Source organism: Porites lutea, chromosome 4 (genome assembly GCF_958299795.1).
Source record: "Porites lutea chromosome 4, jaPorLute2.1, whole genome shotgun sequence".
In the NCBI taxonomy this organism is placed as follows: domain Eukaryota; kingdom Metazoa; phylum Cnidaria; class Anthozoa; order Scleractinia; family Poritidae; genus Porites; species Porites lutea.
This window is the reverse complement of record NC_133204.1, coordinates 5,526,350-5,540,933: the sequence shown is the minus strand read 5'-3', so window position 1 is coordinate 5,540,933 and position 14,584 is coordinate 5,526,350. Positions and strand designations below refer to the sequence as shown.

The window sequence follows — 14,584 nt, the reverse complement described above, 5'->3', positions numbered from 1 at the left end:
GGTAGTTCCTGTGGGATCCTGAATGGGATCCTATCCTATCACATCAGAGTGCAAAAGAGCAAAAAATTTTCCAAAAACTGATCTTTTCTTAACACTTACTCGATGTAACAATTATCTTGTGCCAAAGGATGATAAAATGACCTCTTTACTTCAAAACAAGCCAAAAATGCAAATTATGCAAGAACCTTCTTTTTTTTTTTGAAAAAAAAAAAAAACAACATCAACAATTGATACGCTAGTAATGATGAATGACCATGATGCCATAAATTTGTGGTAGCCGACAATCTATCCAAGACTAGCTTCGTAGCCCGGCCACCTGCTCAGCCTGCTTTGAAACATGAAAGAATTATGGTATGGTAGGCAAAAAGGGGCACAAATCAAAGTTGCTGTCAAATCAATCCAAACTCAACGGCTAATGTACTCGACATAACAGGAAAGTTCGCAAGCATCAACCAAAATCCTCTTGTCTTTATTTTTAGCCTGCACGCGCAGTTGTGATAATCCAGAAAAGATTTTCACACTCATTAAATTTAATCCTTTACCGTTGGACTTCCCGCTCAGAGCCGCGATTTCCAGACATTACATATCTAATGTCGTCTAGACTACACACAGCCGATCATATATTCCACAAGGGCTTTTGGACACTTCAGAAAACACCCTCAATAATCACATCATGAAGGCTGTGCTGTTGACTGTTGACTTAGCTTTTATGGTAAGCATGATATGGGCTGCATCAGTGAGTACAAAAGGTGAGTAGTTTTCAGGGGAATGTTTGCGCGATCACAGACAATGAGTGCTTATTTTAAATTAAGAGATTACCATGCCCTTCTCACGAAATCAGCTTCTTCGCTGGAATGCAACAAACAAAGTCTTCTAATTGTTTTATGCCAGGATATATCCTTGCAGTCCTTGTTGGATCCGAGTATTGCCGCAATAGGCATGTCTAGAGTCTTTCATTTTCGAAATAGTACGATCTCCCGATAAACAAGGTCACCGTCAGATACACTTAGTAATTTACCTGATTTAGTGATATACACTATGAAGAGAAGGCAAGCAAGAGCCAATTTCCCTTCGGCTCGCTTCTTTTGCTAGATTTTTTTCTTAAGCCAGTCTGCTTCGCTCAGACTTTCGCCAAAAAATCCTTTGCACAGGCTAAAAGTAAAAATCTCAGTCAAATGGAAGTTGATGTTCCTTGACCAATATGAAAGTCTTCAAAAACTCCTTTCTTGACAAGCAATTATTCTCTCTTGAATCAAGTTATTTACAGTTTTTTCCTTGTGTTTCTTTTTGCGTCTTCGAGTTCTCTCGATACTCAAAATTCGAGGTTTGACGTCATCATACGATCAAGTGGTTGCTTAGGGAATGTTGAATTTAAAAAGGCAGAGAAAGAGTTCCCCGTAGTTAATGAAACTTGCCTGAAAACGCGATGCATGGACCCTCACAATAGGATATGTCTGAGCAAAAAATTTTAGTTCTGATGGACAAAGAAGACTTCATTAAAACATTCGAAACACACTTAACGCTGGTATAATTTACTCTTCAGTATCAAAAACAACTCTTTATAGGGCCGGGTGCTTTCGATTGGGAAATGCAGATTTGGATTTTGAAATTCGAATAGTTCCAACCGAAAGCAAAATCCATATTAAAAAGCTTTATCTTGTATGTCTGAAAATGTGTCAGAAAGGAAGTGACGCAGCAACTCTTCGGTGCACGCAGAGAATAAATTACCTATCTTTTGAAAAATTCAAACCTTGATACTTCTTTGAAAACAACCCAAGTTTGTCCGTGCCTGATGATACATACCACACGCATTTGAAACAGCCGGACATTTTAAAAATAAATCAGTAAATAAGCATTATTTGATGAGGGTTACATTGGCCAGTTTGCACTAATAAATTCGTGGCTCTCGACCTTAATGGCGTTGATCTTCTATTTTACCAGCCGAGAGAGCAACGCGCGCACCTCTTTACCATTTTTTTCTTTCTCTACAGACTGTGAAAACTGCGTGGATTGCGCGGATAACAAATGTCGAAGATGTGCAGATGGTTACGCTTTAAGCAGAATTTACTCCCGGCGCTTCTGTGTGAGTACGTGTCCAGGAAATGGAGTCCAGGTCTGGGACCCAGTCCTCAGGACTGACGCTTGTGATTTAATACAAGGTAGGTTTGAATTAGATTGACGAGGAGAAAACTAAAGAGGTTTGGGTTAGGTGTGCACCTTATATTAGTTGTGACATGCGGCGTAGAACTAGTATGCTGAAGTGTGGGTGCTTTTGCGTCCCTTTCGAATTGATAACGAAGGTGTGATGGAGACAGGGTCAAGGGGTTTACGTCAGTGACGTCAAACTGAACCGCAGAGGCAAGGTCTAAATCACACCAACATTATCTTACCAGATAATCCGGATTCCGTAATCCGGAAAATTTTTGCTTATGGAATCCGGATTCCTGCACTTTGGAATCCGGAATTCACAGCGGGGAATCTATATATAGAACCCAAGAATGCCTTGGATTACCTTACAATGGGGCAAAGATATTCAAAGACCCTGGTTAATGGTCTGGCGACTTTCCACTCATCAGACTGACGCTGTTCCGACTGAACTAACCGCCGGGCGGGCTTCGTTCTTCTCCTAGCGAGTCAAAGCGTATATTTTGAACGTTCAAATTATTTTTGTCGATGTTGTTGTCGTTTACGATTATAATTTGGCCTCAGTTGAGTTAGACCCCTCTCACTCTTCTTCGAAAGAACATTTCAATCATATCATCGCTTGTCATTTTAGATTGTGGAACACCTTCTTCCAACTGCCAAGAGTGCCTCGCCAGCGGATCTTGCAAGAATTGCATTGACGGCTTTGCTCTACGCCTGATGTCCGAAAACATTTTTGGTTTTAGTAACGTCTGTGATGGAGCATGCACGTCATGTGTGGAGCCGGTTAGCGGGCTTCAAGTCTGCAATACTTCGCAAGGTATGGCTTAGCTTTTTCCACACGTTCAGGTAATGAGGAAGCCTTGCCATTTTACAGTTTCGGGTATCCCCCGTGACCCTAACCCAAATCACTAGGGTAATATGAGAAGGGGATGCCCATATCACGAAAAACCCTTCAAATACTTATCAGTATTTTCTACGGAAACAGTACTCATTAAAAAATTGACCAATTTAACAGCAAACGCTAAAAGTAATGGGCAAATAACACTAAAAACAAAACCCCATTCAGACCCTCTTAAAGATAATCATGAGATATAAGGAACCGCCTTTACCGCTTAAATAACAGTACAATACAGACGGTGTTTTTATGTTTATGTTTCTTCTGAATTATAAAATTAATTGAATATTTACAGAAAAAAGCTTTCATTTTACAGTCTAAGTTGGTTTTACACCCTTCTTCTATTAATAAGCCAAGAACAAATGCTTACTGATAAACAGTTACGACATACAGCTATTACCAGCAGCAATTACAAGGTATTGTTGGGCGCAAACAAAAGGCTTACCTGTATCTCCCCACTTTTTGACCTCTTTAATTAAGCTCCTCCTTGGAGAACCAAGACTGAAAAAAAGGCATTTCCGTCCATTTTCATGTACTCAAAAGTAAATTTTTTTTTTCTTAGGCATTTAGTTCTTTGAAATTATTCCTAAAAGCAATTGCGAGAAAAATATGTCTGTTTACTGTACTAACTGTATTATTCGATTTTTTTAGCCTCGTGCAGTGGATCTGGGACAACCAAACAGCCTCCTAATTCGACAGGTACGCATGATGGGGAAAAGTTGTATGTCATTGTTATATTCACGTGTGTACCGACTCCCCCACGGTATGATATCGGGTGCCAAACTAACCAAAATAGATCTAGAATCCTGGTGTACTGCAGGTTCTTGGGTTCATCTTATTTCCTCATAAAGTTTCCCTTGTTTGACCATATTCATTATTCTCATATTTATTAGCCTGTTCCAGGCTCCGAGATGGTGGTGAAAGTGAAAAGTCGTTCAAAAATAAGAAAACGCGCGGGGGCTGGGGAGAGACGGGGCGGCGTCATTTTTCCCGCCGCCTCCGACCCCAAGTCGCGCGCGTCTTATTTTCGCTTTGCTCGTTCAATACGTCCCCACTATACTATCTGAGAGCCTGGCACAGGCTACATATTTATATCTCATAGAGTTAACGACATGTATGAAAAAACTAGTTTTCTCAATCGTTTAGTCCACGACGTAGTGGGACAAAACTGGGAGTCTCCCTGGGCAGAGACAGTTCCAGAAACTTAAAATTCCCCGTATGCATTTCTAATTAGCCCTAAAGTCTCTAAGATATTTTCTGGCCAATCAAAAGCGAGCATTGCAAATCGCCCTGGAAGACCTGGAACTAGTTAGAGTGTCCAAGCTCTCTCACTCCACAACTCCACAAGTAAACTTGGTCTGCAATGATTTTGCTCTCGATTCTGAATGTTCCGTCCCAATTAACTCGGCCCCTGGGTCTCCGGGAATAAATTCCATCCGATTGGGTAGAATGTCAGTGGGAAATGGTTTTTACTTGTTCTGACATTGTCTCCTTTATTGTTTGTTTGTTTGTTTGTTTGTTTTTTCAAAGGGCCGTTTTCTTCCACTCCAACTCCACAGACTGTCGAAGCAGAAGACGCCACTGATTACTATCTGGATGACGATTACTGAATTGTTTGCCATCAGAAAAATGAGAATTATTTTGGCGAAAAAATATTGAAATATTCACCCGGTATTTCCACTGCTGTAGACCAGTATTAAATTAAATTGAGTTTGAATAAAGCAAACGAGAGTGCGTATAGTAGTTTTCCTAGATTTAAGTTACCAAGACAGGAACTATTTTACGAGTGCTTTCTTTTCCTTCTTCCAGGGTGTTTATCAATGTGTAGAGGAAAATGGCGCTACATTATATTATAACTATGAAAAAAGAAACAACTTTATCAATCTTGTATTACTCAGCACTTAAAACAATTGCAATTGTACGATGGTAGCCTGTTCCAGACGACCAGATAGAGGGGACGGCTCAAAGAATCATGAGCAGGAAAATAGCGAGGGTGGTAGGAAGGGAGGGTGAAGTAAACCACCTTTTCCCCATCCCTCTATTTTGCATTGTTTTCCTCTCTGCTCTTCATTTTCCGCCTTTCTCTACTATCTGAACGCCTGGAGCAGCCTGTCACGATGGCGACGGTGACGGGAGAACGTCAACTGAGAAACGACCGAGTTTTTGTAACTACCTGCACGCCCATCACGCTTTTTCGTCACTACGTATACACGACTACGACGTGACGGAAAATTTCCGAATCGGCCATTTTCATTTTTAAATTACGAATGACGTAAATAAAGACTCTTTATTTGCGGACGACTATTTGTCTTTCACTCTTTGTACTTAGATAAGGTCCGGCTTTCCTGAATTAGCTTGAATTAATAGCTTTCAATGCACAACTTAACTGGCGTAGGTTGATTAAGTAAACGGTAAGAAGTTTGAAAAAAATGCGATTTCGATTGACGCCGGAAAATAAGGAAACATGATGAGAGGGATACAGGATACTGGTTGTTCCATATAATCTTGTACAGTAATCAGTTGAACTCGGTCGTTAATTGTCATGTTGATATATTGCAATAAGCATTTTTAATAAAGTGTTATTAGCTTTGCCTACTTCTTGACTTAATATCGCCGACCACGTGTAATAATTTGAGCTAGAGACAACCGTGAAACTATCCTGCGTGTAGAGGTATCTTTCTGGCATGGCTTTTAGCGTTTACGAACTCTCTCGCGCCGCTTGTCGACTACGCGGTTGACGAAGCGACGCGAACGACTTTACAAAATAATGCTAAAAGCCATGCCAGAAGGCAAACTCTGCTCGCAGGGTAACATGAACAAAGCTATGTAGGCAGAGCTAGAAAGGCTTTAACTAGTAAGTGCTTAGCGTCCCCAGCTGTCGTACGAGTCTGCTCCCTGACAACTCAGCCACGCTGCCTCCAAGTATAGCTACATAACCTATGACACTCAAACAGACGGCTTTTAACTGTTACTTTTATAGCTCTTGAAAAGGTTACCCTGAAGAAAAACATTGGGCTCTTTCCCACTATGCACAACGGACAAGTTTAGGTGTTATCACACATCATGAATTGACTTTGGTGTATTTGCTGAAATATATATATGTATATATGGTAAATGGTTTTGACCTAGTTCAAGTATACGTATCTATTCAAAGCTCTGGTCAACCCATTGAGCACTTTTTAGTTGATGATCAATATGAATTTCGTCATTTCATTTTATGTATATATGTATATATGTATATATGTAAAGCAAAAGATTTCTCCTAGAGAAATTAGGTCGAAGCCGTGATGAAAAGGGTTTTTCCAGCGGTAATGAACTTGCACATGAGCGTGCAAATGAGGTGAAAAATTGAACAAATTGAACCATATGTGACATAAACTTCATCGAATACTAGGAGAATCGTGGTAAATATTCAGAGCCGACCTTTTTTATTCATTGGCTCGGCTACAGCCAGAGTTATTTTTAAAAGATGCACCTTCAAGTACAGTCCAGGAGAAGTATTGACAACAGCCAATGTATGATGAGTACCAATACAGAATGGCGGCGTCGCGGTGAAAGACAGTAAAAAGAACGTCTTGCCGTGAGACTTGTCGAAGAATACTTGAAGTTTACGTTAGCACATGATAGTAGGTTTGAAGTTTTTCATGTTCATAGCTTTTTAATTTTTAATATGTTTTAAAAAATCCAATATCTTTAAGCTCGTTATTTCCAAGTGACCAGAGCCTTTGCTTTGCAAATCACATCAAATAACTTCCGTGTCAAACTGGATATTCTCTTCTAGCGTTGCACTCCATCTCTCTCATCTCCTCGCGTTGCTTTTGTAATTTCTTGTAACGTTCAATCTCAGTTTCTTCATAGCCACAGCATCTTTCCAGGCAAAAAACACGTATCCTTGAGTATGGGCAAACCACCGAGCAGAGCATAAAGAAAACATATAAGCTCACAAATCCTAAACATGCAATTAGAAAATAAATCGAGGTCTCGCGGGACGCCATCTTGAATTCACATCCAATTGCATCCAATTATCTAAACACTGACTTTAAAGATGATGTCAATTACAATCTGAAAGCGGTCAATTACTCTGTGGGTTTCTTGAGGTAAAAGCTGAATGGATTTTGAGGCTGAAATAAAAATGATGCACATTTACACACAATGTAGGTGGAAATCTAGTATCTTGAGGATGTGAAAATTTGTCAGCGCAAACCTTCTCTTTCGGTTTTTGTCCCCGCTGTCAAAGCCTTGAAGAGTCGTATTCTCAACAGTTCATCTTTCCTCTGTCACTGGGTGAATACGGAAACCTAGTTAGCACCGGCTGTGTTGACTTTCCATGAAATAAAAGTCAATATCGCTTTAACACCTTTTATTACAATGGAATCTAAAGTAATAAAAGAGTTCGTAGTTACCCTTATCAACTACTTGTTAATTATAAGAAGAACAAAAACACGCACTGACGTCAATAGCTAGTCAACCTTAACCAAATTTATTTTTTCGTTGTTTACTTTGTCACAGATCAATAACACAAAAAAATCGTTGTAAAGGGAGAACAGTAAATTACGGGTCTTCTGTTGGCTTTAGCAAAGAGCGCCACGTAGCGCCAAAACGTGTTCACCTGAGTGTTTGTTGCTGACAAAGATGTTAAAGTTTGCGGATGGAAATTAGCTTTTATGTTGCTTGATCCTCGACTGATTGACAGTGCGAGGATCGTTCAACATCCCTCACAGTTAGTTGCAGTAGACTTTTAAAATGACGAGTTATAGTAGTGACAGAATCAACAACAGGGCACAAAAATAAGCAACTTCGTGCTCTTCGGATCTAGTGGGTCACCCCTTGTAAAACTCAGTCAGTTACATGGGGGTATAAATTAGCTCAAAAAGCCACTTTCACTATTTTTGGCAGACTTGAATATCTATAATCATGACCAAGAACAAGAAAATACTCGGCTCCTGGAATAAGGTTAAAACACTCTGCCCCCAGAGGACATAAAGTAGTACCGTATAACGAGGAAAGAATCGACTAGGATTTACTTTAAAGTAACATAAGGTAATTGCTCTAAGTCTGCGTTTCAACCGGCATGGCGTACACTAACAAAACTGAAAAAAGTTATTTCAAATTTTGCTTTCTTTTCAATACTGAAACTAAAATAACTCATGAGTGAGTATAGCCGAAGAGGTTGCATGAATTGTCAAAACGAGGATTTTGTCCAGATCCTTAAATTAAGCCTAAAACATCGGTTGAATGAGAGCTCTTTCGAAGGGTGAAACATCACACTATGAATGGCACAAATGGGTGCAACTGCTGACAACCGCGATTGAAAGACTAAACTACGGTATAGTGACTATAATGCATGCATCGATACCAATACTTTTTCCAATTAGATCTTGGCATGCACACTACTTTACGCCAGTACACTTATGAATAAAAAAAAGCACAAGATAAAACATTTGAATAAATTGCATTATCTACATGTCATCAAGTACAGAACTTGAAGATGGCGCTGCAGTTTTGTGGAAATTCTTGGCAACATACTTGTCGCGAAGAAGGCCAGCCAAATGCTCACTTTTTTTAAGTTTCCAACAAGGTTGCGTTTTTGCTGGTTTTCTAATTAATCGGGATAGCCACATTTGCAGTCATTTGGTGACAAATTCTATTGAGTGTTTACAACGCAGAAACAAGAAAGCAACTTGTAGCTTGATTAACATATCAGATCAGTTGCTGGGCTCCTTGGGGAACTTGGTGATTTCTTTTAGATTTGGAAGTATTTTGCTTGTCTTGGGAAATCTGTTCTTGAAGCTTCACGTAACGTTCAAAGTCATCATCTTCATGCCCACAACACTTCCCACAATATGCGCGTAAGCTTCGGTAAAGAATGGAACGAATGAAACAAAAGACGTATAAACTCACAAATCCCACAAATCCAAACAGAAAATACATCGCTGTCCACCGAGAAGCCATTTTGAATTGAACTGCATCGAGCTTTAAATTATCGCATCAATCCAATGCAACTCTTCAGTGGTATATATAGTGGACAGAAACGGCGTTTTACATCGTAGTTTAGCGTGGAAACGCAGCTTGTTTAGTTCAGTCAACCTAAAATAATAGAAAACAAAGGTTTCGTGAGTATTTAAGAAACAAATGGCCTCTCGCAGACTTTACAATTTACTTTTGAGCGATCGGTTCCCTTGTAACCGTCCAGCATGTTGATCAGGGAAAATGATTGATTGTGTAAGATACACTTGGTTTTTGAGTGATGTATCCAGCTTTAAACAAAACGTCTCAGCTTAAGATGGTCGTACTTGATCGGACAGCAGAAACTTACGAAAGTGGTCAGATGGAGAGATTTAATAGACTAAAACCCGTATCGCCTGAAAAATTTTGCCGTAATGCCTTGGATTATATGATGATAAATAAAACGACCCACCTAAATATTCTTTAAGTTCACCAATGAAAGAGTTCCGTACTGATTTTTTATGAAATCATTTTCAATATCGTTGTAACTCCTTTGACAACAATCTCGCCTGAATTATCTGTTAAATATTCTGATCTGGACTTAATGGGGGTCACCCTTGACAACGAATTTGACTGGTCCCAAAGGTATCTTTCTGTCTTATTACATATACAATGGACAAATACTGCCGTAGCAATTAATTAAAACGAGAATTTTTCAGTGATAGAAGGATTAGTTTCAAATGAAAGTGTGGTACAGTGTCCGGGGGAAGTAAAACACAACAAATTAGGTTTTTTAACTGAACTGATTACAAGCAAATTTCCATCGTAGTAAAAATTTCAAAAGCTGACGAAAGACGCTGCAAAAATCTAAGCTTTTGAATCATTTCACGGTGGCAAATTTACTTCATTAGATCAGTTGATAAAACTGTGAGGTTAACCCCTAGAAAATTCGGTTAGAGATGTGCGACATTCTTTATACCCTTTTTCAGACCAAACTGTGTGACTTTCTCTGAATCGCTCTCTCAATGGTGAGAAAGAACGATAAAAAACAATACCCTATTTCCAGAGTGCAAAAAAACAGTTTATACCCTGTTTCATACATAAACGATTAATTTTTAACGCCATTCCCTTAGAAGTCAACGGTCTTAGATATAGTGGTTTGTGTCTTGTTTTTTGTTGTTGTTGTTGTTGTTTCTGTTCATTTTTTTTTTCAAAGGATTCTTGCACTACCTTTAGAAATGTTCTAATGTTAATAGACGTTTATTAACATGAGGATCTAAAAGTCTAGGATGGATTTCCACTGTCACGTAAAAATCGCGACCTTTCATACATTGCCGCTATTCCATTTGCGCACGTGAACCTTGCAAGCGTACTAGCTTACATACGGCTATTAGACAATCATAGACTGGACAATAGTTTGCTCTACATAGTTCAATCTCTTTTTCCTTGACAGTATATCGCGAGGAAATTAAATCAGCTCTAAATGTATATAGTTGTTATGTTTCTATTTGAAACTGAGACCAGTCGATTATTATCTCGCCTGTCAACCAAGTTATCGTTAGGCAACTGCCGAGTCGATCAGAGACTAAGCGGGCCCGTTACGTTTTAGACATTGGTCGATCTAAGAACAACCTCTTTCACTTTCGATGTCCTAAGCGAAGGTGTATCAATAACTTAGCGAAATTTTGTACAAAGTAATTAACATTTTTTATTAATTTTGAACTCTATACTCTTATTTCGCTTTTCATCTGTCTGGAAGAATAATTTCTTTTTAGGGCCTACGTACAGCCTGTTCGCAGATTCTTATTAAATATAATTTGATGAGGCAGAGTATGAAATGAAGAATAAGACCATCCATTATCTGTATAATTTTTCATATCATTCGAAAGCCCAATCTGATGATTGCTTTTTTATTCATTCAAAACATTTAAAACCTCAAACGTACATTGATCTGAGTTTTCCTCGGCAGTTTCCTTGTTTCAGTGTTAAGGAAAGTCAATTCTAACATATAGTAGTGTTCTTCCAATAGCAACTGTCATCCATCGAGTGGCACTTTTCTTTGTCTTTTAGTTTTTTGACTGTATTAAAATACAGTCAAACCTCCCATAAGCGACCACCCGAAATGCGAAGGTTCAGTGGTCCCTTACAGGAGGCCCGGGGTCGCTTACGAGAATCGATCCACAGGGCGACCTTTCTTAGAGGAGGCCCGGACACCATTGTAATTGTTGCAATGTTACATCCTTATTTGCGTCCGTACAACATGCACTGGCATATGAAGCATGTACAGAAAATTAAAGTCTCTCACTATTGTCTTTAGGTTGTTAAAGGCTGTACAATCCATTGTTCTCTCCATTATATATTACGCTTGGCTTCAAAGAGCTCCGGTTGTGTTTCTTTTTTCTGCCGTACTTGATAACAATACCTTCAGTACATTTTTTCATCTTAAATATCCCAACTCTCTTCATTCAATAAGCAAGTTGGCCTGGCACGTAAATCAGTTCTTCTCGTGATACTTTTTTCTTATTTTCTGCGTCTACTGATGTATAGATGTGTACAGGCCAATATAATTATGCTCTTTGCATCCTTGACCGAAATACTAATTACACAGATGAATAAATCGTATATAAATTCAGGCAAAAGTCTCCGTTGCATTGCTAAAAGTAATTATAAGCACCGATCTTTTTTGTTCATGATCAGGTGACTGGGGTATACGTAATCGTAGCAAACCGTGGTGTCCTTGATGACCATTACAATAGTATTGCTCAGATCTTAGTTTGATTAACGCACTCTCCAAGTCGGTAAATAAGTTGTGTATCACAGTTTTACCGTAAGCTCCTCGCATATATTTTGTCAGGCTGACTGACTTCTGACTCATTATCACCAGTGTTTTCTATCTGACAGTTTCTAAACTCTGTACATTGAGTCCTTTCCTCTGATTTTCCTGTTACCGATGCTTTCAGTTGGCCTTTACAGAAACCCTGTTTAATTGGCCAAGGCACTTCGCTTCGAGTCAGTAACTTCGATTTATAACCATCAACCGATACAACCATTAATATGCGTCCAGAGCTTGTTGGCATCTCACCACGATTACGGCCACATTCACAAAAATAAAGTACCATCAGGACAAAACAAACAAGAAATATCACCAACGAGTATGCGACGCTCGCAGAAGCAATTTCTATCATCGGCAGATAAAACTCTTTTCACATAGAAACAGCTTTTTAAAATCCCGACATCTAATTAGATAGCACAGCATAATGGTTCCGAGGACGAGTAGAATAGAGTGTTCGGAGAAATGAAAACGCATTTCCACATATTGCCGATATGTACATCAATATTTGTTTGGTTTATTAAATGACATGCAAATCCAGGTTTTGTTTTAGCAGTTTACGTCAAGTATGGACCACCGGCCGGTGGTTGTATTTACTTCTCCAGCTTTGTTTAAGACTCGTCCGAACAAACAAATATCTGATTATTATACAAGAAATACTAATAGGTCTCGAGGCTAGGTTACAATGAACGATCATTAACGTGGCTTTTGTCCCGTTCTAACTGCGTGGTAGACCTATTCAATCAAAACTGGTCTTTTTGGTCACAACAGAAATATAATTTCAGAATAATTTGACCCAAATAAAAATGATTTATTATAATAAAATCGAGATAAAATTAGTTTGCATTTAAATATTATCTATAACTTTAAAAAACAAACTCAGAGAGAAGACCATAGCGAAGCAAATGCATTTATAAAACAAAGTCATTCGGTTTCGTTTTTTTTTTTAAACATGCTAATTTTGGTGATCCTTTCGAGGTCGCTTGCCAAGTCGTTGGTTTTAATTAAAACGTAACAAATGGGTAGTTACAACTATAGAAATTTTTCTTCCTGCTCGGGGGACTAAATGTGCTTTGCATGGAAATAACTTAAGTGACATATTCATTTATGATGTTCTACGTTTCAGGAGTGTCAGTTCTACCATAGTTACTGGACTCTACTAATCTCCGACAAGACTTTCCGGACCAGCGCACTATCGTCTTATACATGTATACTCATGATAAAATGCAACATGGCAAGAGTTTAGAGATAGAGGTTGTTAGCATGGCAACGGTAGATATTTTCGATGACCGCAAAAGAAAAACATGATCACCACTGGAAATACTGCAGTTCTTAAAGCCAGAATGCAGCATTCAGGAATACGTAGCGTGGTCATAGGCTTCAGAAACCAAAGACCAAAGATGGAGAGCTTTTTGTTCTTGTTTTGTTTCAGTGTGATTTCAAAGCGTTTGACTGAGACTCGCCAAAGTATAATGTATTTAATAAGCTTTATGAGTCCGATGCCTTTGCGCTCTTGAGCCGAGACGGCGGTCTGTTCATAAGAAAATGAGAAGCAAATAAAGAAAAATGTTACCTTTGCTTTTGGTCGATTTGTTTTCAATGAATTTTACGTTTCCAGATATTCTCTTTCTGAAGCGTGTCATTGGGTTCTTTAAACTCACGCAAAAAATCAGCTAACATTGGTGCAATGGAATGAAAAACCAGTTTAGGGTTTCGTTTATTTGCGGAGCGCAATCATATTAAATGAGACGATAGCGTTGAATTATTAAATTTAGTGCTATTTTAATACAACAACAGCTTTTGGTCGACAAAGCGCTGATACTGACAGGCATGCTCCAGTATGCATTTCACTGAGGTTAGAAAAAAAAGGAATGCGAAATGCTTTTCAAAAAGGAAGTTGAAACATGACCTTTGTTTATGAAAAATTCCCCAAAAAATTGAGTAATATATAGTTAAAGCAGCAGGAATTAATTTTCGATAATTCCGTTTGGTAAAAACATGATCTGCGTGAGTTAGTTCCTAGAGACACATTCAAGGCTCGCTATTACAGTGTGAAGATAAGTTTTTCCTGGGCTTTAATGATGTAAAACATTCCACTACTTGCTATCTCAGACGAAGTCATCTTTTTGTGAGGTTTTATAACGAATGTTCGGATTACGATAAATTCCTTACAAAAACTGGCATATCTCTGTCAGCAAAGTGAATTTGCATAAAGTAACGGTACGACCAGAGTTTTTTTTTTTTTTTTTTTTTTTTTCAGTCAGTATCCTTGCGGAGTTAGACACGATCGTCTTCATTATCTATGACCAAGATGTCGTAGCCTGGCGAGGTAACATTAGACGACCCATTTCGTTTCGCATTCGTAGAGGTTCTAGTTGTTTTCTCAACCACTGGATGAAATTTCTGGTGGCTTTCGAAACTCTCTCCATTTCGATAATATTCAATTAGTCTGTTTGCAAAAATGCTGCCCCTGGGAGAAGGTGGTTTCGAATGTTGCATTTCGCTTTTCTGTACATGGGATAAAAATCTGCCGGTTTCCAAGCTGAAGTTTTCGAGTGCTGGTTTTGTCAGCGTATCTTTTTCAAGAGGTATCTGTATGTGATGTTCACCTCGGCGATTTTTTGCGGCTTTTGAACGTTCGGTCCTCCAACCTGTAATAACAGCCGAGAATGAATCTGTGTCCTCTTTGGTAACCATGTTTGCAGCCTCTTGGTTAGCAAGATTTTTTCCAAAAACTTCGCTGTCGGTTTCCAGATAAACGCTTGGTT

General features: G+C 38.8%; 1 protein-coding gene across 1 annotated transcript; it reads left to right on the top strand.

Moving 5' to 3' along the window:
- The first annotated feature begins 673 nt into the window (after window positions 1–673).
- On the top strand, window positions 674–4,650 carry LOC140934068 (uncharacterized). Its single transcript, XM_073383750.1, has 5 exons — window positions 674–749; window positions 1,992–2,159; window positions 2,777–2,962; window positions 3,692–3,739; window positions 4,571–4,650. Exons 1-5 carry the CDS (start codon window positions 674–676, stop codon window positions 4,648–4,650), a joined length of 558 nt encoding a protein of 185 aa, XP_073239851.1.
- The last annotated feature ends 9,934 nt before the right edge of the window (window positions 4,651–14,584 follow it).

What these genes read in the sequence shown, in the direction of transcription:
- LOC140934068 (XM_073383750.1), top strand. Translation starts at nt 674, where the DNA reads ATGAAGGCTGTGCTGTTGACTGTTGACTTAGCTTTTATGGTAAGCATG. An exon ending in CGCTTGTGATTTAATACAAG is followed by an intron (nt 2,160 to 2,776) that starts GTAGGTTTGAAT and finishes TTGTCATTTTAG; the next exon opens with ATTGTGGAACACCTTCTTCC. An exon ending in AGTCTGCAATACTTCGCAAG is followed by an intron (nt 2,963 to 3,691) that starts GTATGGCTTAGC and finishes CGATTTTTTTAG; the next exon opens with CCTCGTGCAGTGGATCTGGG.